The 26,191-nt window shown below is 40.5% G+C and overlaps 1 protein-coding gene across 4 annotated transcripts in view; it reads left to right on the forward strand.

The window, feature by feature from the left end:
• Strbp (spermatid perinuclear RNA binding protein) overlaps positions 1–21,755 on the forward strand; it is a 147,086-nt gene extending 125,331 nt beyond the window's left edge. For 2 of the 4 annotated variants that reach the window (XM_057755695.1, XM_057755696.1), the window contains exons 16-18: positions 8,040–8,163; positions 14,310–14,354; positions 19,040–19,701. In XM_057755695.1, coding sequence (XP_057611678.1) covers positions 8,040–8,163; positions 14,310–14,354; positions 19,040–19,134 — 264 coding nt within the window. In that variant the 3' untranslated portion in view covers positions 19,135–19,701. The other 2 variants (XM_057755698.1, XM_057755697.1) reach the window with 2 other exon arrangements.
• The last annotated feature ends 4,436 nt before the right edge of the window (positions 21,756–26,191 follow it).

Here is a 26,191-nt window from a genome sequence, read left to right on the forward strand (position 1 = left end):
CTGAGCCATTCTTTTACCCCCACCGTGTGTATATATATTTTTGGTTTTTTGAGACAGGGTTTCTCTGTAGCTTTGGAACCTGTCCTGGAACTAGCTCTTATTGACCAGGTTGGCCTCGAACTCCTCTGCCTCCTGAGTGCTGGGATTCAAGGCGTGTGCCACCACCTCCCAGCTCCCCACCATATTTTTAATTGGTATATAAAATAAGGGGTTTCATTGTGATTTTTCTTTTTTGTTTTTTTTGAGACAGGGTTTCCTTGGGTAGCCTGGCTGTTCTGGAATTTCTCTTTGTAGACCAGACTGGCCTTAAACTCAGAGACCCACTTTCCTCTGCCTCCTGAGTGCTGGGATTAAACACAGGCACCACCACTGCACGGCATGGATAATTGTGACATTGTACTTTGTTCTCCCAATCCACTGCCCTCTCCCCTGTCCCAATCCCTCCTAACCCAAAGCTGGCACTTTTCTCCTCTCAATGGTCTATTTTGTATAATGTAATCATCTCCATTTCTACCAATTTTTCTGGAAATACCATAATTTCATCATCTTTTTGTTTTTGCTTTTGTTTTTGTTGTTGTAGTTTTTTTTGTTTATCGAGACAGGGTTTCTCTGTGTTACAGTCCTAGCTGTTCTTGAACTAGCTCTTATAGATCAGATTGATCTCAAACTCAGAGATTCTCCTGTCTCTGCGTCCCAAGTGCTGGGATTAAAGGCATGTGCCACCACCACCTAGTAAAATTTCATCATCTTTATACCTAATAAAATCAATCTCTCTCTCTGTTCATGTATGTGTGTCTATGTTTGTGTGTATATCATATTTTCTTTATCCTTTTATCTGTTCTTCTAGGCTGATTCTGTGTCTTGACTATTGTAGATACTTCAGCAATAGGTATGGACATGCAAGTATCTTTGTAGTATAGACTTAGAATCCTTTGGGTATAGCTGTGTTATATTGTAGTTCTACTTCTAGTGTTTTGAGGAGCCTTGGTATGGCTATCAAATTTACATTTCTACCAGGGGCAACGGAAGGTGTGTCTTGTTAAAAAAAAAAAACCACTTATTTTATGTCTATGAATATTTTGCCTGCATGCACATATATGTCCATCATGTGTATGCTTAGTGCTATGGATCCCCTGGAACTGGAGTTAAAGACAGTTTTGAGCACATGGGTGCTGGGAATTGAACTTGGGTCTTCTAGGAAAGCAGCTAGTTCTCCCAGCCACTTAGCCATTTCTTTAGGCCTCATGAATAAGGATTCTTAATCTACATCCTTGGCTAGAATTTGTTGTTTCTGTTTCTGTGTATGTCGTTAGGGTGGTGGGGTCATACACATAGGCTTTAGGCATGCCAGGCATACACTCTACCACTTATTTATATCTCCAGTCCTGTTTTCTGACTTGGGTGAGATGAAGCCTCAGTGTAGTTATCTTTTTCTGTGATGTATTGAACATTATTTTAAAAATTTATGGCCATTTATATTTTTCCTATGAGAACTGTCTATTCAATTCATTAGCCTATTTACTGAGTGATTTTTTTTTTTTTGGTGTTTAAATTTTGGAGTTCTTTACAAATTATTGATTATTCTCTGTGTGATGGCCAAGATTTCTCTCCTATTCTGTACACTGTCTTTTCTGTCATTTTGATGGTGGTTTTCTTTGCTGTGTAGTAGAAGCAACCCCATTTGTTCATTCTTATGTTTATTTCCTATGCTATTGGAGTTCTTTCAGAAAGCCTTTACCTGTGCCTAGACCTTCACACTCCCCTTAGCACTTTCAGAGTTTCTGGTCTTTCTTTAAGGTTTTTGATACATTATGATTATGATTATCTAATTTGTCTGTCCGTCTGTCTGAGAGATTGGACCTTAGTTTCATTCCTCTACATGTGAATATCCTGTTTCTTTATTGATGAGGTGATCTTTTTTCCAATGTGTATTTTTGACACCTTTGTCAAAAAGTAAGTGCCTGTAGCTTTGTGGTCTTACTTATAGATCTTGCAGTTTACTTCCTTAGTCTGTGTGATATTTTGTGCTAGCACCATACTGCTGCCGTTATTATAGCTCTGTAGTGTAATTTGAGATGAGCTGTTATGATGCTTTGTCTTAAAGATGAACTTATAGAGATCATTCATCTCTGATTGGGTATTTTGGTTAGAAGCTGTTAGGAATTTGGCAAATTTGTTATTTATATATATCAAAGCTACTAATTTTTGTTAATTTTATATTCTGACACTTTGCTGAGAGTATGTACTGGATTTATTTATTTATTTATCTATCTATTTATTTATTATTTTTTATTTTCGAGACAGGGTTTCTCTGTGTAGCTTTGGAGCCTGTCCTGGCACTTGCTCTATAGACCAGTTTGCCTCTGTCTTTCAAGTGCTGGGATTAAAGGCATGTGCCACCACTGCCTGACTAGATTTAACAATTTTTTGTGTGAAGTCTTTAGGGTCTTTTAAGTATAGGATCTTGTTATTTGCAAATGGGGTAATTTGAGTTCTTTTCTGTTCCCCACTTATGTGACTGCTCTAATTAGGATTTTGAGCACTATATTATGTAACAACAGAAAAAGATGGCACCCATCTTATTTCTGATTTTTTTTTTCACATTTAGTATAATGTCAACTATAAGTTTGTTACACATAACATTTTTTAATATTGAGGTTTGCTCTTTCTATTCCTAGTGTCTTTGGGGCTTTAAAAAAAATTTTTTTTTTCATTTGTTGCATGGAGGATGCATACATGTCAAGGCATGCATGTGAAGTTAGGACAACTTCACATTCTTTACCATGTGGCTCAGGGGCTCTAACTCACATCAGGATCAGTGACTAAAGCCAATTTTTTTAAATCATGAAGAGATGTTGAACTCTGTCAAAAAAGCCTTTTCTGCTTTTATTGAGATGATTGTATGATTTCTGCCCTCAAATTTGCTTATGTGCCACTTAAGTTTGTGAAATTGTTTATCCTTAATGTCTTGGCGGCTTTCTCTTTGGAACAGGTTATAAGTAATACACATCAAGACACAACTTCTGTTCAGTGGGTATTTGGTTTCTGCCCATAATTTTGTGGAAAGTGAAGTCATTATTGCTACAGTGAGGAATAGAGGTGATTTGGGCTTTGCAGTAAGAACATTTGTCCAGTTCTAGTCACTGCCTGCTTGCTGGAGCTTACTCAACCCCCACCCCCACCCATGCCCCCACTTTCTTACCACGATGTGCTTCTTTGTTGTGGTGGTAGTAGTAGTTTGTTTGTTTGTTTGGGGGGAGAGGAGAGACAGATTCTACTCTGTGGGTAGCATACAACATGATTGTGTTGTCCATGTAGACTACTGCTTTGGGAATGTCAGTGCCACTTGGAGGCCCAGGATCTTTATAAATTATTAAGATATTTGGGAAAGATGACCTCTTAGTTATATGTATTAGTATGAAATTTTTCTATCTCTTCATTTTTGTATCACAAAAATATTTTTAGACATTTATGTCTGAATTATGTATATATTTCTGAGGGGAAAAGATAATGTAAGTACAATGTAAGACATGTTGTCTTTCTCATGAGTGCTGGTGGTAACACTAATGGCTGAATACATTATATAATAGAAAAAATACAATAAATGTTTAGACTAATGAAAGGAACTTAAACTATTTGAACCTCAGCGAAACATATTTAGATTTTTTCTCATATGGTAAATCCATTTTAGGAGGATAGAACACCATCCCATTTTACAGAGGAAGACATTAGGAAACTTGTAGAAGGTTACAGGTTGATAAAGTTCCTTGTTAGAGGCACTGGGAGAAGAAAGGATTAGGGGAGGAGGATGATCAAGGAAAATCAAAGTAAGCATAAAATGTGATAGTGAGCCTGGCAGTGGTGGCACAAACCTTTAATCCCAACACTCAGGAGGCAAAGGCAGGTAGATCTCTGTGAGTTCAAGGCCAGCTTGGTCTACAAGAGCTAGTTCCAGGAAACTAGGACTGTTAAACAGAGAAACTCTGCCTCATAAAGGGGAAAAAAAAGTTATAGTGAAACCACTGTACTTTCTTTGCTAATTAAAAGTAGCAATTATAATTGGGTGCACATACCCTTAATCTCAGTACTGCAGAGGCAGATGTAAATGGATCTCTCTGAGTTTGAGGCCAGCCTAGTCTATGTAGTGAGTTTCAAAGAAAATCAAAACAAAACCCCAAACTTGTTTTTAAATGACAAAATAGGAAAAATAACTTTAATTTCCATGTGGATACATAGGAAAAACCAATCTTAGAAATGTGTTCCTATGTGACACTGTCTAGACAAGAATGAAAGCCAGAGGACCATGACATAGCAGAGTCACAAGTGTCAGGGACATTGCTGCTGTTGCTTTAATTCTGGGCACAGGCTGGCTCTATCTGATGGTGAGAAAAATGCTGCCTAGGTGCTACTCTCTGTTTTGCTTTCAGGGCTTCTTTATCAGTCCTGTAATCTGAAATTTTAGATAAAAACAGAACAACTGAGAAAATCATGGTAGCCATTGCATGTTCCTGTAGTTCCCCACTGTTAAATCTTTTTCTACTTATTTCTTTTATTAACTTTGCTTTGGTGGGTGACTAGATTGGTTAATTGTCTGGGTGGTTGGATTTTTTGAGACTAGTTCTCACGCTGTGATGCAAGCCAGTCTTTAACTTAACAATCCTACTGCCTCAGCCTCCTAAGTGCTACGATGGGCACTCAGCACCATGCTCAGCTCTACTCTCCCTTAGATGTCATCATCACTTATTTCCTCCATAACTACTTCTGGCTCCAGAGATAATGTGGGGATTGTGGAAGGAAGACTGACAGTGAGAAACACTTTCTCTTGGTTTTTCTGAGGATTATAGCAGATGCACATTGAGGTTGATAAGACCATAATATCACCATGCTCTTTTTTCCTGTGGTGCTAGCCTTAACAATAATTGTAGCTATGTGAGATTGCTGGTATATGGCAAATGCCCCTTTACCATGGTAGGGCTTCTCCGTCCCGGTGCACCACCATCCAGTTCAGTTATAAGACAAGCAGGGCTGGCATGGTTTCCACAGCCCACAGCTACCCTGTATGGTACAGAGTAGGCATCTGTTTTTAAAAAACCCTTTTCTGGTTGAACTGTATAGACTCACAGTGATAACCATGGTTCACATCTGATAAGGAGATTAACCCATTATTTGGAGGAATCTTGTGAGATTTCTTTATTATCCAAGTCATAAGGAAACAGCTGAACATGTTACATTGTCTTTGCAGCCAGCCCCGCCCCCCTGCCCCCCCCCCCAGCTCCCCTTCTGTGCTCAGCAATGCTGTATGTTTTTGTAGTAGAGCACACATTACTTCTTGCTTCAAAAAAGAAGAGTAGTTAATTCCTATCAATTAGTAGGAAATGTGTTATCCTTGGTTTGGGTTCTAGCTTGAAACTTTTTTTTTTGGTTTTTCGAGACAGTGTTTCTCTGTGGCTTTGGAGCCTGTCCTGGAACTAGCTCTATAGACCAGGCTGGTCTCGAACTCACAGAGATTCACCTGTCTCTGCCTCCCGAGTGCTGGGATTAAAGGCGTGCGCCACCACCGCCCGGCTATCTTGAAACTCTTAAACAGTGAGATTGGCTGCCTGCATTTTCCAGGGCAGTCTGCTGACGTCGGAGAGAGGCTGAGGGTATAGCCAGCAATGATCCTGATGATAGGCTTAAGAATTTAGAACGTAATGAGTCTGTAAATAGATACAAAGTAAAAACAACAGTGATTTTTTTTAATTCACAGTTGGTTAAGATGAGTCTTTTCTCTTAAATTGATAATTGATGCCATCTAGTTAGCAGCTGGGTAATCCAAAGGCCAGAGGGGCATCTGTTGGTGGTGCTGTCTTAATTCTGGCATATCAACTTCTTCACAAACATTCTCAAATGGTAGGTGAGAGCTTCTCAGGTGACACGGACACAATTTCAGGGATATATTTCATTAGTGTGGGGAAGGCACGATGGCAGGAGGAGGAGGCTGACTTTATGTTCACAGTCAGGAAGCAGAGAGCAAGAATAGATGCCCTTCTAAACCAGGCTTCAGTGGCAAAAGGCTATGAACAGTTTGTTGCATATTTCATCCATCTGGACATTTGTTTTGTAACAAAAGTAAAATTAAGCAAAATCTTTATAGAGGTATAAATGTAAAAATAAGGTATTTTCAATTCTTTCAGTGAAAATTGGGTCAATTATTTTCTAGATTAAGTGGAAAGATCATTGTCACCTTGGTTTGCTTTTCCCATAGGAGACATCCTCCACTTGAGCAGGAAATTTTATTATTTACAAAGCCTCTATTCAGGGGCTGGAGCAATGGCTCAGTGGTTAAGAACACTTGTTCTTGAAGACAACTCGAGCTTGGTTCCCAGCACTGACTTGGTGGCTCCAGTTCCAGAGGACTTGATGCCCTCTTTTTTTTTTTGGTTTTTCGAGACAGGGTTTCTCTGTGGTTTGGAACTAGCTCTTGTAGACCAGGCTGGTCTCGAACTCACAGAGATCCGCGTGCCTCTGCCTCCCAAGTGCTGGGATTAAAGGTGATGCCCTCTTTTGACCTTCACTGGCACCAGTTATACATGTAGTGTACGTATACACACACAAACACATACAGGCAAAGTCATACATGTGTTATATACACACAGATAGACAGAGGCAAAGCACTCTGATACAAAAAATTAATTAAAATTTAACCCGGATTAAAGTATTAATTAGATAATGAAGTTTGTTAGTGGTAACATAAATTAGATCTGTGTAGGGGCACTCTGCCATCAAATATGATTACTTTGAGCTCAACTATGTCTTTTTTTTTTAAATATCCATTCATTTTTAGAAATTTTCCACAATAGAAACTATAAAATTCCTGTATTCCATGTGTTTGCTAGCCAGAGAGCAATGTTTTGTATATGGCTTGGCTAATTTCAGAAAAAAATGAAGTAACTGTCTCTGTGCATATCTGTTGTACTTTGGAGGTTTCTTATGGCTGGTCAGAGCTGAGGTTCTGAGGTTCTAAAGGTCGGCATCATCTGTTGTGGGCTTCAACCACAGGAAGGGTCCAGCAGTTTCTAGCTGGCACTTTTTGTGTGTCCCCCACACCCGCTGCCTTCTCCCTGGCTTGAGTTTTTAATTGCATTTTTGTACTGAAAAAGAAATATATAATATTTAAAACTAGACACAGTTTGATTTCTGAAATTTAGGAATCTTGTTAGTTTTTCTCTTAGTGTTGATGTATACTCACTGCTGCTTCTAGTGTAAGAAAAACAAAGTCTCATCCTCATTTTATAGTTAATGGTGGAGAGTGCCTGAGAGAGATGATGTGATATCATCAGTGTTCCGTGGCATTCGAAGCAAGTGGAGGTTTCAGGTAGTGTTTAACTTAATGGTTAGTACATAAAAACACAAGCATGTGTACATAAGGCAGAAGAAACAACCTCAAAGAAATCCCAGGAACTCCTGAAATGATAAAGGACTGGTTCATCTTTGCTCTTCCTGTCTTAGTCTTGTCTTTTCTTTTTCCCTTTCCTTTACTTCTCCTTCCTCCTTCCCCCTTCCCCTTTCCCCTTCCCCTTTCCCCTTCCCCTTTCCCCTCCCCCCTTCCCCCTTCTTCCCCCTTCCTCCTTCCCCCTTCTCCCTTCCCCCTTCTTCCCCCTTCCCCCTTCTCCCTTCCCCCTTCTCCCTTCCCCCTTCCCCCTTCGTTCAGTTCCGTTCAAAAGTTTATTGCTGGAATATTTTCTGCCTCTAGGTGGAAAATTCAGTGGCTTTTAAATCAATGTGTCACGTGTCTATAATGACTTTGGGTGTAATTTGACCACTCAAATTTGTATGTAGAATGTTTTTCCTGGGTGAGATATAGTCACTCGGTGTTTTCATGTGTTCAGCACGTTCTTCAGAGTAGCTCGTTAAGAGAGCTGTCATTTCTGTTTTGCAGATAGTCTACTGAGAAGTCTTCCGGTAAATGGCTTACTGTCTCACCTGAAGCTCCATAGCAGATGAGAGACTGAAAATATTTTCAATGATGAAATAAATTATTACTGTTGTTACTACAGGCAAAGGGTGTTGTGAATACGGCAGTATCTGCAGCAGTGCAGGCAGTTCGGGGCAGAGGAAGAGGAACTCTGACAAGGGGAGCATTCGTGGGGGCTACAGCAGCTCCTGGCTATATAGCTCCAGGTTAGTGCCGCTTGCTAAAGATCCAATGACTTTCTGATTCCAGGACTGAAGAGCAGCATTTCCAAAGTTCTGTGTGGTCTCTGGAAATACCACACATGTATAAGAGGAACAAGCACTAACACACACACATACACACTTGTATGTATGTATGTATGTGTATATGTACATAGCTTCAAAAGGGATCTGCTGAGTAACTAAATCCTTTCTGTAGGGAGAAGAAAGATAAGTATGGCTGACTTTGGATGAAGGAACATATTTTGGTGGGGTGGGAATAGGTGGTGCAGGATGGAATCTAAAAGTTCTACAAATTTTGATGCTTGGACAGCAGAGCAGGATGTATTCTGTGGGGGATACAGTCATGCTTGGTTTACCTAAATTGCTATGGAGCTTCTTAATAGGGTGAATCCTGGTTAAATTAATATTTATGTATTTCAGTATTTGAGAACAGTCAAAGAAATACAACACAAACAGAAACATGGAGGAGGGAGTGTGTGAGAGAAAGAGTGTGTGCATGTGTGTGTGTGTTGGGGGATTTGTGGGATGGATAAACCTTGGTTTTTTGGTTTTTTTTGGTTTTTTTTTTTTTTTTTTTTTGGTTTTTTGAGACAGGGTTTCTCTGTGGTTTTGGAGCCTGTCCTGGAACTAGCTCTTGTAGACCAGGCTGGTCTCGAACTCACAGAGATTCACCTGCCTCTGCCTCCCGAGTGCTGGGATTAAAGGCGTGCGCCACCACCTCCCGGCTAAACCTTGGTTTTACAGAGCTCATATATACTAGGTATTCCATATAAGTTATTTCACTTCTTAGTCCTCAGCGTTTCCTTAGGTGGAAGGTAGTTTCCAGGTAGGTCAGCCAGGTCTGGGTGAAACAAGCAGCATAGTAGGTCTTTGATGCTGGTGCTAGCATTCCCGAAGCTATTGGTCTTTTCATTTTAACACATGCTTGAGTGAGATCCAGAAAGCTGCCCACTATCAGCCTTCTGTTCAAATCCATATGTTGTTTTAAACATGAATGTCCAGTTGACTTGTTAAAGTGACATTCTTTGCAATGGTGAAGCAGTGAAATTTTTCACTTGACAAAGCATTTGTATTTGTTGACCAAGATGAAATTTGTATGAACTTTAGGTTTCATTTTTTTTTTTTTGCTTGTTTGTTTTTTTAAAATTAGGGACTGTCCCTAAGAATTTCCTTAGAATTGTTTCACTGTGCATTTTGTTGCCGTTTGGGAAGTTTTATGAATGATGTGCTTTGGAATTATAAGTTCACTCTGGTTGTATTCCCAGAGGATGTGTCTTATAGAGTTCTCTTGCTTTGAAACATACCTTAGATTTTACCCTTGTTGAGCTTACAGTGTGAAAGGAAAGTTAACAAAAGTAACCAAGTAACAAAACTTAAAACTGAGTCTGGGAGGAGACAGGCATCATGTGGTGAGAATGTAACAGAGTACCTCGATCTAGTCTAGTGATTCCATAAAGGCTTCCCTGAGGAATTGACACTGGAATGGAGTTAGTAGGGGTTAATTGAGAAGTCTGGGATGGAAAAGCAAATTGCATGTGCAGTGACTCACTACTGTTGTTGCAGGCTTTCTGAATAGAGAAATGAGGCTCTTTTGCAGGCAGAAGTTTATTGTGTGCTAGCGTGGTTTCAGGAAATTTTCCTAAAAGGCAAAGAGCCGTTAATATCTCAAAAAAAGTGTTTTGTACAGTTTTAGCTTCTTTATCACCCATATGAGGTGATTTATATTCTGAATAGGTACTTTAAACTAAATTAGTGAGGCTAAAAGTGCTGGAATGAGGATGAAGGAAGGGTGGTTGCAGAAGAGATGTGTTAGAGTTGCATGTTTCTTCTTCTTGGCTCTTGGAGGGCCCCTGCCACAGTACTAATGATGAGAACTTGACCCATTCGATGAAACAGAAACACTGAATAATTTGGAGGGTAGGAAACATGGCAGGTGGGATGTACAAGTCTTTCTCTGTCCCACCAGCTCCCAAGTAATGACATGGAAGCTTTTTATTAGTTATGAAAGCTCAGCCTATAGCTTAGGCTTGTTCCTAACTAGCTCTTATAATTTTTTTTTTTTTTTTTTGGTTTTTCGAGACAGGGTTTCTCTGTGGTTTTTGGAGCCTGTCCTGGAACTAGCTCTTGTAGACCAGGCTGGTCTCGAACTCACAGAGATCCGCCTGCCTCTGCCTCCCGAGTGCTGGGATTAAAGGCGTGCGCCACCACCGCCCGGCTAGCTCTTATAATTTAAATTAACCCATTTACTACTAATCTGTGCTTTGCCTCACAGCTCATGGCAGAAACTTCCTGCACATCCTGCTTGCTCTGCATCTACCCTTGTTTCTTTACAGAGTTCTTTCTCTGCCTGGAAGTCCCACCTATACCTACTGCCTAGCTATTAGCCATTCAGCTTTTTATTACACCAATCACAGCAATACATTTTTGTACTGTGTAAAAATATCCCACAACTTTGGGAAGAGCTTGGGGTGGGGGGAAGTGTGAGCTAAAGTTGATGAGTTATCCAGTCCTGGAGTCCATGGCTTGGATTTTGTTTTAGGATCTTAAGTACAGTAGAAAGTCATCAAGGAGCCGGGCGATGGTGGCGCACGCCTTTAATCCCAGCACTCGGGAGGCAGAGGCAGGCGGATCTCTGTGAGTTCGAGACCAGCCTGGTCTACAGAGCTAGTTCCAGGACAGGCTCCAAAGCCACAGAAAAACCCTGTCTCGAAAAACCAAAAAAAAAAAAAAAAAAAAAAAAAAACCAAAAAACAACAACAAAAAAGAAAGTCATCAAGGGTTCTAAGGAGAGATTGGCAAAATTGTATGTTATTTGGAAATATCACTTGACAGACATGGGCATAATGGCACACCTTAAAAGACTGTTGTACATGTGTTACTTGTACAGTAGACTGTGGAAACTAGTAAATGGTGAAAGGATAGATGGATGACAAGATGAGAACAGATTACAGGAAGCAACATTGTTCATAGGTGGAATATTTAGACTGAAGAGTAAAGTTTCAAGAGTATTGCCAAAGTTTTTTTTTAATCCCCCTTTTAAAATTAGATTTCTAAAAAATACCAATCTAAGTTTCCACTCCCTCCCCCCTCTACTCTAAACACCCTCCCACCCCACTCCCATCTAACCTCCAGAGAGGGCAAGGCACACTGCCCTGCAGAAGGTCCAAGGCCCTGCCACTACATCCAGGCCTAGCAACGCGTACATCCAAAGAGAACAGGATCCCAAAAAGCCAGTACATGCAGCAGGGACAAATCCCGGCCCCACTGCCAGTGGCCCTCCAGTCTGCCCCAGCCACGCAACAGTCAACCATACACAGAGGAACCAACTTGATCCCATGCCCATTCCTTCCCAGTCCGGCTGGAGTTGGTGAGCTCCCATCAGCTCAGGCAAGCTGTTTCAGTGGACAAACCCATCATGGTCCCAACCTACATTCTCATTCCTTCCACTCCTCAGCTGGACCCTGGAAGCTCAGTCCAGTGCTCCCACATGGGCCTTGGCTGCTAGACTAAGGCTCTATGGTGATATTTAAGGTAATTATCAGTCTGACTATAGGACAAGTCAAGATCGGGCCCCATCTCTTCTATTGCCCAGGGTTCTAGGTGGGGTCATCCTTGTGGATTCCTGGGAATTTCTCTAGGTTTCTGCTAACCCTACAATGACTCCCTCAGTTAAGATATCTCTCTCCTTGCTCTGTCCTTCCTCCATCTCTACCATTCCATTCACTCAAGTTCTCCTCTTCTTTCCCCTCCCCCTCTCCACTCCTCTTCTCCTCCTACTTCCCCTCTCTCCCCACCCCCATGCTCCCAACCCTGCCAGTCAATCCTGTCCCTTTCCAATATCCAGGTGGATCTATATATTTTTCTTTGGGTTCACCTTATTACTTAGCTTCTCTAGGATCATGAACTAACAAAGGCTCAGTGTCCTTTGTTTATAGCTAGTAGCTACTTTTTTTCCTTTTAAGTGAGTAATGCCAAAGTTTTAGCTTGAGGGTCATTTCATGGGATGAAGAAGTGTGACAGGAAATGGACCTGTAATTTTCAGTTTGTGTTCAACATTAAGATACCTTTCTATTGAGCTGGGCAGTGATGGTACACACCTTTAATTCTAGCACTTAGGAGGCAGAGTCAGGTGGATCTCTGTGAGCTCGAGGCCAACCTGATCTACAAGAGTTAGTTCTAGGACAGGGACCAAAGCTACACAGAGAAACCCTGTCTCAGGGAAAAAAAAATTTTTCTTTCTTATGCCTTACATTCTTTATTGAAAATTAATAGCTTTGACCTTTTTCAGTACTGGGTATTTATTGAGATGAGTTTGTTTGTTTTTTGATGTTTTTTGTTTTGTTCTTTGGGACTCAGTTTGGTAACTTCTCTTGTTGCAAGATCTTATGTCATTTGATTCTTGACCAAGGGGTATGCAGTTGCATTTATCCTGTGATGCTGAGCAGGATTGTGTGTGTTTCCTGGTTGCCAGATCTTTTGTCTTAAGTCATTGCTTTGACCTCTGTACAAGGCTTGTTTCTTGAAACTTAAAAAAAAAAAAGCAAACCAATAAAGAATTAAGGACAGTAAAGAATTAAGGTTCATATGGATCTTGATGAGTTCTGTCATTGGTGGAGTGTCTTATATCCAGGGATGGCATAGGTGAACGTTCTTACATGTATTTTAACTTCCCTGCCCATGGAGCTGCTGTTTGAAGCATGAATGCTCAGAGTCTTTATGGAACTCAGCCTCTTTGCTTAAAGGCCAGGGTTAAAGTCCTAGTGGCCTAATCAACTGGCCAACTTAACTAGTTACCAGTTTCAACTCTTTCAGTAAAACTTTTGATATTGTAAGTTAAAGAACTAGCTCTTATTTCCTGGAATACATTTATGAAATGGGTTGGACATTGGAGGAGACATTAGTCCTGGGGATTTGATACTTGATGCCAGTTTCAAGGATTTTGAGCAGCACAAGTAGTTCTAGAACAGTTGTGATATGATTTGGTATGAAAAATTTAAATTTGAATAGGTTTTATATAGCATTCATGTCATGTTGTGTCTTCAGACAGGGTCTCACTATAGCCCTGGCTGGCCTGGAACTTGCTAAGTTGTAGAGCTTGAATGTACAGAGATACACCTGTCTCTGCCTCTCAACTCTGAGATTAAAGTTATGGGCCATCATGTCCAGCCTGGTTTGTTTCTATGTATTACTTAGAGGCAGGATCTTGATTCATAGTTTAGGATGGCCTGGAACCTTACTCTGTGAAGCCTGCGTCTACCTCAGCATCTGTGGTACTGGAATTACTAGTGTAATTACTAGGGCCTTCATCGTAGTTAGAGACCAGTTAGAATGTGATCCCCAGGACTTGGCCAAACCATTTCATATTTATATGCTTTTTTCTGAAAGATGAGAAATTGCAGTTTTTATGAACATGGTGTATCTAAACCTTACAGAAACACTATAAAGAAGCTTGGATTTTTCAGTTTAAAAGATGGGAATATGGCAAATTTTGTGCTCTTTGTTTAAGGGTGTGTGAACAGTTAGTGTCTGAATTAACTCATTCAAAACCAGTTGTTTTCTTAGTAATAATTACAATCAGGTTTTCTTTTATAGGCAAGAGACACTAATATATCAAGTTACCAGCTTTTACAGGGAGATTTTGAGCTGGGGTCTGGCATTCAGATGCTGTTAAGTTTTGGACCTTGTCACTGGGCTCATGACCTGACCCAGACATGCTCTTTAGTGGCAGTTGAGGCTGCAAAAAATGTCACTCTTTTCTGAAAGGAGCCATGGAAAGTTTCCCTGTTCCATCTTTGAGAAATTGGTGATTGAGGTGATTCTAAGTATTATTTTGGCTAACAAATGCTGTTTGTTCTGCTAAGTTTAGTTTAGAAAGCTACGATGTCACTTTATTGGAGCATACAGAGAGATAGATAAATTACAGTACAGTATAGAAGTACAGATGGAGGGAGTGCGAGAGAGAACACCATTGAACAGAACAAGAGAGGAGGAGGATGTTAGGGTAAGTTAAGGAATTCTCTATAGGTCATAGTGTGAGGCTTCTACTTAAGCAGGACAGGAAGTGACTGAACTATAGAGTCTGGAATATTCCAAGTAGGCCTGAACTGATTGCTCTCTTCTTGTTTGACCAGGTTATGGAACACCATATGGTTACAGCACAGCTGCTCCTGCATATGGTATGTATACCTTACTGATTCTTCTTCTTAGCCTCTCTCTCACAGCAACCCAGAGCATAGTTTGTAACCAGGGTTTCCAGAAACAAGTTGGAGGATCTCAGATCTAATCATTCTAGTGATTCAACTTAAATTCCCTCAAATGCCACAACCTTGTGGTTCTTGGTTTGGTTGAAGTTGCTCTTCTCTCTGCTTTGCCTGATTGGAGAACTGCTTGTTCTTATTGCCTGTTTCTGACCGTATTGAAATTAAATATTTGAAATAATTCTTCTTACAGCAAACCTATACTCCATTCAAAGGCTACTGAAGGGCCACACCCAGTTTTTAGCATGGCCACCTACCAGTAACATAGCCGCATTGTTAGTTTCTGTATGTTTATTTTATGAATGTGGATGGTTTGAGTCAAGAAAAGAAAGCCATCACTTTAAATTTGTACCCATTAGTCTTTGCTTTACATTTTCCTTTGGGAATGGATAGATGTCATTGGTCCCACAGAGGTGATGGGGTTTATTGTCAATGTTACCTTTCCTCAGAAGTCAGTAGCTGTTGGTAAATCCTATGTTTGCCACTTCTTTCCTTTCCAAAATAAGAAGTAGCAGCAGATATGTGAATGAACACTAATGGCCCTTTGGATAACTTTTGAATGAGGTTTATGTGGCAATGGAGGCAGTAGGTTTGGAGTCAGTGATATGCTGTTAGACATCTTTTGTAACTCAGATGTTGAATGTTACAGAATCAGCCACCATCTACAGGATGCTTGACAAAGAGAGCAAAAGAGAGTGTGTGTGCACGTGCGTTCATGTGTGTGAGTGTGTCCACACAGCCCCAAACCAGGCATGCATGCACATGGAAGGCAAAGGTCCTCTATGCATCGCTATTTGTGGCATGAATCCTCTACATGAGCTCAGATCTTCACCTTGTGCCCTTTCTCTTCAACACATCAACTTTACCGTTTTTATTTTGATGACTATTACAGGTTCTTAGACATTGCTTTTCTGAAGTGTAGAGTTTGAATAGTTTGGCAAGGGTCAGATACATGTAGAAGGTTTTGTTTGGGCAAATACAGACTTGGGTACTATGTCTAGTTGTTTCCTCCGGCACCCTCATGTGGATCAGTCTTCCCCATATTCTGAACTAGAGCAATCCTAAATATGGTGGTTGGGGACTAGTTCAAGAATATGTTTTTACCTACAGTTCTTTCTGAATTCAGACTGCTGGAGTCTTTTCAGTTTGGCCATTGGCATTTGCCCATTTCTCTAGTTTTTGAATGTCCAGAATACCTTCTAGAATGGGGTCAGTTGTTAACCTAGACACAGCACAATTGACTTATTTGCTCTGCTGTGCCTTTTGTGAGCAGCAGAGCTTCTACTCTCAGTTGTGTGTCAATCACATAATCGTAAGAATTTATTATGGTAAAGCGTTGCTAGAGACTCTTTTAAAAATTTGGTTTTTAGCCTCTTCAGTTACATCCATGTTTTTCCTCAGTCTTTTTAATTTTTCCTGGTCTGTCCTTAACATTCTTTCACCCTGTGACCTCTGAGCCTCAGTAGGCTCCTCTCTTTCATGTGCCATATAACTGACTTCCAAAGCTGGTATAATTTGATGCCCCATTTTTCACATAAAGGATTTGGTTTTTAAATGTTACTGTGATGCAAATCTACTAAAACAATGCTTTATTTTGGCTGTAAGGTAAATATGTCTTTTGGCCTTTGTAAAGCTGTTGCATGTGGGGTTATTTCCCTCTGATCATCTGGTGCTCTTGAATACCTGCTGTTGCTGCTTTGTGATTTCTCCTAGGTTAAACATCAGCATAAAGACGGGCAGATTTCAAATCCTTCTTTAGTGTGCAGGAGTTTGTGAGGCCACAAGAACGTATTAATTAGAAATTAAGAAAACAATATTAATCTTTCCAGATTTGCCATGTCAGCATTAGTGGTCATCCATGAGAAGACAAACACCTGGTTGGTGGCTCTGGTTGGAGCTTTCTTTCCTGGGAGTTGATGCCTGCACAGAAAGTCTTAAATCTTGACATATTTCTCCTTAATATGTCATGTACCATCTTCTTTACAATTCATGCCTACTCACTCAGATGTCATTTCTGAGTATCATTCTGTGATATAGGCATTTTACTTTTGAGCAGAAAACATGATGTATCAAAATAGAAGAACAATTGATTTGTGAGGTATTTGTGGGCCTCTTCCAAAATGGTATATATAAAATGGACTGACTAATCTGGAAATGGTTAATGATAATTATTGTAAGAATTTTTTTAACCTGAAATTTTTATTAGAGTCCTTTCCGTTTCTTTTCTCTGTAGGTTTGCCCAAGAGAATGGTTCTGTTACCCGTTATGAAATTCCCAACATATCCTGTTCCCCACTACTCATTCTTTTAGCAAATGACAGAAGCTCATTCCTATTGAACAACAGTACAGTACAATGCAGAATGTTAGAGAAAAAGCCTTTTTATCCTGCTTTCTTTGAACACATACTTGATCAAATCATTTGTAAAGAACATCTTTCCTACTTTTTGATTTTAACAAATGCAAATTTAGTTCTCTAAAACTTGAAAACAAAAAGAAACCAGTTCTGTGAAACGGTACCTCATTCCTGGAAATAATTTATACCAGCCCCTTCGTTGTAGGGAAGTCTAGCAGCTCAAAGTTGACGTTCTCAGAGTATCAGATTATGTAAAGTTAAATTTGTGAAGGATGTATAGAGTCTCAACACTGATCACAAATAAACTGCTTTGTTGTAACACAAGAGTACTGCCTGGTTCCTGATGCAGTCACTGATTCATAGCTGACTAATGTGCTTGCCCCAGGGCACTTTAATTTGGGCTGTAGTTAATTTTTTTTCAAATACAGTAGAAACTTTTCATTTAAAACTTAACTTTGTAAATAATGAAGTGTGTAATTAAAACCAATAAAATATGGGTTTGAATATTGTTTTAGCTTATTATTTTTGATATGTTTTGGTATAAAATTTCAAGGAATTGCAAACTAATAATAACCCTAGAAACCCATTCATTATTTGTAAGCAAGCTGCTAAAACACAGCCAAGATGATTGTTAGTCCTACTCAGTCTACTCTACTCTGTAAGCTCTTGTACTCCAGTGTACAGAGCATCCCCATGATAAGGTCACATTCTGTTGTCTCAGCACTGCTTTATTCAAATGATGGCACTACTCAAAGATGGGGAAGGAAGATTGTGAATATTTTAGTTTACGAATTTCCAAGTTAAAAGAATAAATTAATCAATCACCCTCTTTTGTTCTTGTGGCCTTCTTCACTCTGTAAGACTCTTCACTCCTTGGCTTTTTCATGAAGATAGACAATTAGCAGTTTTTCTGGGATTCCTTGAAGGGTCTCCTTTCCTCTTCAATGATATCAGAATCTAAAGCAGCAACAGGATCCCCATAAAAACTCGCTCTCCGATTGTCCCAGTTCTTGTTGAGTGCTGCTGTGAAAAGTGACAGGTTTCAGCCATGGGTCAGCATTTACTTTTAAGACACCTGGTTACACTGGTGGAAACTGAGTCAGTAACATTGTGCTGTTCTGTGAAGGGTGCAGACCCAAGTCTTCACTTGCATTCTCACCTTGTTTGGAAAGCTGATGATGTTACTAGAAGGTAATGGTTTCATTAAGGTATTCACCCCCATTCAAATGACAGTGTCGTCCTCTGCAGACATTTACAACCCACTGTGGCTTAAAGATGACTCAGTAGGAAATAACTACTTTTCTGCTAAATTCCTTTTCAAAACCAAGAGGTGCCTATTATTTTAAGTGGTCTTTACTAACTTTGGAAGCAAGGGCGAGATGAGCAGGAAGGCACAAGTGCGGCACCACTGCTCAGACGTGTACTGCACAGTCATCTGTTCCTTCCTTGACCCTTTGTTTCTGCTAGTGGTGGGTGATACTTTAATAAAACCTTGTCACTTGGCTGGAAATAGCTTTAACTTGTCATTCTCATCATGTGTGTTAGTGGCAAGATGTAATCGAGCAGGGCCCCTTTCAGCTGGGAGTTTTCATGTTCATTGATTTGTTTTGCTGACCTATGGATGAAACAGAGCCATCACTGAGAAGAAGAAGCATGGCTGCTAATGTCCAGTTCTTATTAATTAAATATTTACAGTGGTCCTCTGTTTTTTGAAACACTATTAATTGGCAGTTGCAGTTGTATTATTTGAAATTGATCATCAAATTTGGACTCTAGGCTGGAATCTCCCTGGAGATTTCTCTTAAGAAAATATTTTTGCAGTCTCTGACTCTGCTTCATAACTCACCCTCCTCTCTGATGGGAGAGGGAGCTGTGCTGTTCTCCAACATGATGGCCGTCATTTCAAATGGTTTCTACCAAGTCTTCCCCCTTCTTAATTTGTTGTTTGTTGGAAGTTACTAACCATGTTGTAAACCTGCCAAGTTGCTGCAAACTTTTACATTTCTCTGCTTTACTTAAAACAATGGAGCTGTCAACCTTATGTTAGAAGTGGTAACCATGCAAGTTCAACTGTTTAAATCTGTAATGAATTAAGTGTCCTCCCACCTTTTGCTCTTCCCACCCTTCATTTTGTAATGAAAATTCCACTTACAGCTGAAAGAGCAGAGAAATATAAATGAAGCTCTTAGCTTCGTCCAGTTGTGTGAGATTAACATAAAGCTCTGCTTCTCTGCTCTTTTCTCCACTGTAGGTGGTTTTTTCATTGACAGCCCCTATTGCCAGCCTCTGAGCGTCGCACCATTTATTATTCACTTGGGCCCTCAAGATTTCTTCTCTGACTACTAGAACCATCAGGTTGTCTGGCTTGAATGGCAGTTTCTTTATCTTAAGAGCATTGTGAGCCCTGAGGCTTCCCAGCTTTCAGACCCACCCTCTAACCCTTTTTGAAAACAATGACTGGGAATTTTAAAGAAGAGCAATACTTTGTTCAAAGCCACGATAACTGTTTTAAAGCTCCTTTTGGAAACATAGCAATATTTAGATGTAAACTTTTCAGTGTAGCTCTTGTCAGGGAATTTACAGATTAATGTAGAACTTAGAATCTCTGTGTGAGCTATGCTATCCTCTGACACTTTTTAGTCATTTTTAGCACATAACTCGAGCACTTACAGTTTTGACTGTCCAGCTAGCAGTATTAGAATTTATTTGAGACAGATGTCCTCCCTAAGCCATATCTTTTGGTGGGGGCCAGCGCTTCACCAGAGGTGTGGCTGGCAACCTGTGTCCCTTAAGGCTTCAGGAGTGCCCCACCTCTTAATACCCATAGAGGTTCCATAGATATCTGACATACCTCATGCTGATGAGGTTTGGTGCATAGTATGGTGAAGTAAGGGGATGGGTTTAAATAACTCCTGATTTTTTTTTTTTTTTTTTTTTTTTTTGTAATATCTGAAATTGTTAACCTTGGGAATAGAATACTGGTCATGCTTGGATTAGCCTTTTTTTTTTTTTTTTAATTGGGTGAATGTTTGAAAATCATGAATCAGTCACCATAATTAATTGAAGAGCTGGGAATACCTCGTTGATGTATTTTTAAAACTGGTGTTGGACCCTCTGTGTATTTCAGGTTAATACTTTTAAGCAGTTTTCAGCACGTTTATCTCACTTTATTCTCGTTCTCCTCGGACCTCCGTAGCCATATCACTTGTATAAGATAGGCTGAGCTATAGTGACTGTAAGCTGTGATCTCAGTACACAAAGGTAAGCTCTTTTATTTTCTGATTAAAGAAAAAATAACCAATTAACACAACCTGCATATATGACAATCATATGATGTATTTGATCTCTTAGGTCTTATGTCACTGCATTAACTTTAACTTTTTATGGCCTAAATGTAAAATAGTAATTTTCAGCATTTGTTTTAATACTCTTGTAAATGCTTTTTATTCAGGAGAAAGATTTCACATTCACTGAGTCAAGTGTATGTGAGTAGAGACTTAGGATATAATGTATATGTAAATTATACAATAATTCAGTGGTAGGAACACTTAAAAAAGAATTAAAATAACAGGGCACTCTCTAGGAGCTGGAATATCAGAAACAGTAACATTGGTAACAGTGCCATAGGATTTATGTGTGCAATTGTTACACAGGCTGAGGGTATAAGTGCCAATCTCAAGAATAAAACCTTCTCTGACCTGTGTTGCATGCCCCCTTACAGCAACAGCAAGAAGCCATTAAAAAAAAAAGCAATAAAAAAAGACAAAACTATTATTAACTGTGGGAAATATGTGTAATTGGCTGTGTTAAGTTATTTGCAGAATCAACTTGAGCAAGACTCAGAAATAGTGATACAGAGTCCACAGAAAACAGATTGACTTAAGGAATCTATGTTTTCCAAGTAGGGTACCTATTTCTCCCTGTAGTCAGTCATCAACAAAGTTCATTTAAAGAATATGAGGGTTAGGCCAGATACTTTAATAAGGATTTGCTTCATTTAGTATACCCCATAAATACACTTCATTATGTTAGATGTTCTGTGTTAAAGCTGTATTTATAGATAGATAGATATATAAAAATAAATTTTATGTTTTACATTTCTATAACAGTTTCTGTTCATTTCTAGCATTAAGGTTGCTGGGAAAACTTTGTTCCCATATAGAACCTGCAGTTTCTGAGGTTGACTTCTGTTAAAGGCTGTACAAGGCAGAGCAGAGCAATGTAGTCCTGTGCCTGTTGATGCCAGGTCCTTTCTGGGACCAGGGAAAGAGGTCCTGATCAGTGGGAGCATCTGAAATCTGAACATTTCCTTGCTGGTGGAATTGGCCTTGTTTTAAATAAATACCCAACTTTGGGAGAACAGTGAAAAAAGTTATTAATTTATTTACTAGTTTAATTATAAAATACTGAACATTGTAGGCTTTCTTACACCAGAAAATTTATGTTACTTGAGGATCTCCTCATGTAGCGTACTTCCTTGGCACTTTTGAGGGCCTGAAATCTGCTCTTGTTATGCTGCTCTGCTCTGTCCACATGTGTGGTCAAAAAGTGGGATAGGCGCCCAGCACACATTGCAGCTCTGCTTGGCAGCAGGCTCTGTAATCTGCATAAGGATACAGTGGGAAATGTAAACACAGACTACCATTATAATAAATCACTTGCTGTAACATTCCTGATTCTCATTCATTCATTCATTCATTCATTCATTCATTTATGATTAGAGTGCAGGAGAATAGTCAGTACTAACAAAAATGAGCTAGAGATGTTTTCTCCCCAAGCTGTCAGAGCTTGTAAACCGGGGGCATTGTGAGCAGAGTGACATCTGAAAAGCAGCCTCTCTGTCCATTCTTTTAATGCCAGTGTCACCTCAACTTGACCAGAACCAGAAGGTACTATGGCATTCAGGCTTGATCTCTGCAACATCTGATGCCATGCAGCCAGTGACTATGGGTTCCTTAGTGTTTCTAGGAGGCTTGGGAGGGAGATGGGTGGGGTGTCAGTGACAACTGCAGTTAAAATGAGTTTCAGCATGGGTGTGTGTCTCTGTGGCACTTACCAGCCCACAGTGCAGCCTGTTTAAGCCTCAGTTCCTTCTCCTAATGGTATCTTATAGAAAGACTGTTAAGCAAAGAATTTGTGTTGGATTAGTTGCACGAATAGATACCTTTTCCCACGTCACCATCATTACAGTTAGGAACTAACAGCTTCCATTAATGTTTGAAGCAATGATCTTTGGAAGTTTTTAAAAATAGAACTATAATGTGGATTGGATTATATAAGCTTTACAGTACAGATAGAGATAGGGATAGAAACCATGTGGGAATCTAGGCCAAAGCATTTCTCTCATTCCAGCCCATTCCTATGGAGTTTGGGAATCTGATGAGTTCATATATTCAAAGCTTTTAATGGTACCTGGTGTTGGTGCGGGTGACCCTGGCAGGTCCCACTGTGAGCGGAAGAGGCTGGGTGGGTGGTAGACAGACAGATAACACCATGCAGAGAGTGCTTTGGGTAGAGAGTTTACTTAGTAGGTATTGGGAGGGTATGAAGAATGAGGGTAAGAGGGTTATGGAGAGAGGAGAAGAAAGGGAGGGAGGGAGGAAGGGAAAGACAGAAAAAGAGGAAAGAGAAAAGAGGGAGTAGGAGAAGGCAGAGGCTGCCTCTTCAGAAGAACAGGGAAAGGAAGAGAGGATGCAGGCGATCAGCTTGCCTCCCTGGGAAGAGGAGATGGAGCTTGTTCCTTAAAGGGACAGGTACCCAGCTGACAGGGCAGGCCAGCATAAATATAACACCTGGTACACAAGAAGTACTTATGAAAGCTGACTCTTCTGTTCTGGTTGAGGCAGAAGAATGGATGTGAGGCTATGCTGGTTAAGTAGCAGGTGCATGAACTGCTTAGGGGTGAGCTGGGCTTTTACTCCTTTGTGCTCATAGGTTTGGGGTGCCCCCAGACTGAGGCCAGACTTGGCAGGACAGATTTGCTCATATTTCTGCTGCACCAGCCAACTTGCAGCTCAGGGTTTATACCTACCTTTGGGATTTATGGGTGCTTAGGGTTTCACAAGAACTGAACTTAGACCATTTATCTGCTGATTCAAGTTTTCTACCACGCTTCAGTAATAAAAACCCTACAATGGCCAGAATCTAGTCTTGAAGGCTTGTGGTGTTTGTTTTAGAGAACAAGTTATTATAAACTACGGAAAGAAAAGGAGGACCCAGGAAGCACCTAGGATGCTGTTGATTCAGATTCTTTTGTGAGGAGTCCCTGTCCCCTGTCCCCTGTCTCATGGTACATAAGTGAAAAGCATCTGCACATACCACCACATGAAGCTTCCCTCCCTTCTGTCTGAGACTCTTAGGGCATTAGTATTTTTTATCTTTATCTGGTTGTCTACCTATTTGGACACAATTGGGAAGTTTCTGTTGAATTTAAGGACAAATGGAGTGATGGTGAAGTTGCTGCTTCTGAACTGAATAAAGATTCACTACCATGTAACTGCTGGCTTGCACATGCTTGCAAAGACCTAAGGAGCCTCAGAAGAAGGGTGGACAGGTTGTGTCCCAGGCTGTTAGTAGGAGGTAAGTTAAGTGGAAACACAAATTGAATTCTGAGGTGGTGCTGAATTTCAGGGGGGAAAAAACCACCAAACAAACAAAAACCCCCAAACCGTGTGGACAAGGATTATGTTTAAGGAAGCCAGTAAATTAGACTTTGTATTACTTGGTAAAAGTTACTGTGTTCCTACTTAGCTAAGACTATGGTTAGGTTCTTGGCTGCATTTGGCCAGCATTGAAGAAAGGCTGTCCACACACCCACCACCACCACCAAACAAACAAATTGAAAACAGAATGACAACAAAAAACAACCTTGACCAGTTATTAGAGGACGATCATGGTCTTTTTACCTAGAACTTTACCATTTGTGCTAGTGGCTGTGTTACCTCACAAGCGGATGGTATAAAGATTGCTGTCATTGCAATGCCCAGGTGGCCGTAGGTGGGACTTAACAACTTCCTCACTGGAGAGGAATGATCCACAGTTCTCTTTCTCTGTTATTGTATGACCAGCACTGCCAGCAGCACATGAGATCAACACAGTTGCAGTTAGGACATTGCTGTCCCTCTGTTAGAACTTCTCCTTCCTTGTTCCCTTCATAGAACCAACCGTCCCAAGTAATTCAGTTAATGGCAGGTCTTTGCCTAGGACTTAGGCTTGCCCAACATTTTGACATAAATGTTGTTGCCTACAGTGTTGATGTGACAACTACATAAAATTCCACAAAAAAATTGACAGAAGGAACTATTTTGGAGGCATGAGTAGTAGATTTAAGAAGCCAGAAAGAGAATGAGGAGGGCTGGAGAGATGGCCCAGTGGTTAAGAGCACTGCCTACTTGTCTAAAGGTCCTGAGTTCAATTCCCAGCAACTACATGGTGGCTTACAACCATCTGTAATAAGATCTAGTGCCCTCTTCTGGCCTGCAGGCATGCGTATAGGCAGACTATGGTGTACACAATAAATAAATTAAAAAAAAGAAAGAGAATGAGGAAGAAATATTGTTGGGTGTATGTGGCACTGGGGCATTATTAATTCTCAGGCAGCCTTCTTGCAGGTGCTATTATTTCTGACCTAGACATGAATCTGATATTTAGGATTAGGTCCTAGGGACAGGAGTGAGTTCCATTTGGTGCCAATGCTGCTTTCTGCTCAACAGGCTTCAAATTATAAGGCAAAGATGAAGACTGGCTGGATTCTAGGCCTCCTGTCTTAAGCATATTCCTGAGCAGGCAGTATATCCTGAAAAACAGGAATTTCTGCGGGGTGTGTGTGTGTGTGTGTGTGTGTGTGTGTGTGTATATGTATGTGTATGTTTATTTTTTTTGGGGGGGGGTGACTGATGAGAAAAGGATATCTAACAAATGGAATGAAGAGAAAGAACACAGTGGGCTATGCCAACAGAGGAAGCTTGTTTTTTTTTGTTTGTTTGTTTGGATGGAATATCAAGAGGCTGAGGTACCTGTTTTCATTAGCTCTTGTTTCTGGAGCATATTTCTTTGCCTGAGAAAGGTGATGGAGTTGGATGAGGTTTTGGCTCACTGGGTAGAAGGAAGAGGTTTGGTGTAGAAGGTAGATGTGCTTAGGTATAGGAGGGACAGTGATATATCAAAAGACCTATGCTGAGTGCTAGGCACTTGCCAGTTGAGAATGTGAGTCTTCCCTCCACCTTAGGCTAGGGTTCAATGAACCTGGCTTGAGAACTATGGGGTCTCTGTCTGTATATCCTCCCAAATTCATTGCCATTTGCTTAGCAGCAGTGAGATGAGATGTGGAGAGGGAGTATAGAATTCTGTCTTCTTCTATGTTCTTGTCATCTTTGACAGCTGACAAGGGAAGCATGCTCTGTTTCATTCTTGGAAAAGAATTGGCAGAATCTTAATCTAACCAAGTTCAGGAGCATCAAAGTATGTGAAGGAATGTGAGGCCCTGGTCTTGGTGGGACAGAGAGCACTGCAGAACCTCTTACATTCTGCGGCCCATTTCTAGTGCCAAGTCCTAGAGAAGGAGTGGTGGTGCAAGGATTATTGTTCTACAAGGACCAAAAGCCCAGGGATCTGCTTGTCTGTGGTAAAATTACTGTAGCTTCTAATGAGTGAGTATTGAGCCACACAGTAAATGACATTTCTTGTACTGTTCTGAGGGTTCACAGAAACTCTCCTAGGGGACTGGTTTTGAATCCTGCAACTGAAGGACCTAGAAGTTTGCTATTAGTAGGAAAAGGTTTTAGGTAAAGTGACTTTCCTCAGTTACATAGTGCTTGGCGGCAGAGCCCACGTGCTCTTGACCATGCTATGATCAACTGGCTCTGTGCGCTCATTACCACCCTGCTTTCCAAAGCTATGTGACAGCAGTATCCTTTCCTCTGTCTCTGGTACATTCTACTTCCCTTTCTTCTAGACTTTGGGACAATACTCTGTGTGCCTTACAAAATAGAACAAACAAAACCAATCCATCTCTCCTGTTACCTTTCCTGCCCAGCTGATGTTCTCCCTGGTTTCTTTGGAAATGGATTGTGAATTCAGCTCTAAACCAGGAAGCCTGGTTTTTGCTAGCTGCACACTGAAATATTAATAGTCTTGTGGTGTTCCCAAAACTGTATGTAGTGAAGTGCAAACTTAGTGGATGCTGCTTGGAGAGATCCCAGGCTTTTAGAAATGTGATCCGGGAGGTGTGGGGGTGTATCATATAATGCTGGCTAGTCTGTATGTGCTTAACCTCACAGTCTAGTCTAGTCGGTATGTGTCATCCTCACAGTGGCACTTTCTAGAGTAGTCTAATGCTGGGCTCACTTTGTAAAATCTCTCATACTCTTTGAGGCTACACTAAGAAATTATGGATGCCATCTTT

Source organism: Chionomys nivalis, chromosome 22, assembly GCF_950005125.1.
Source record: "Chionomys nivalis chromosome 22, mChiNiv1.1, whole genome shotgun sequence".
Lineage (NCBI taxonomy): Eukaryota > Metazoa > Chordata > Mammalia > Rodentia > Cricetidae > Chionomys > Chionomys nivalis.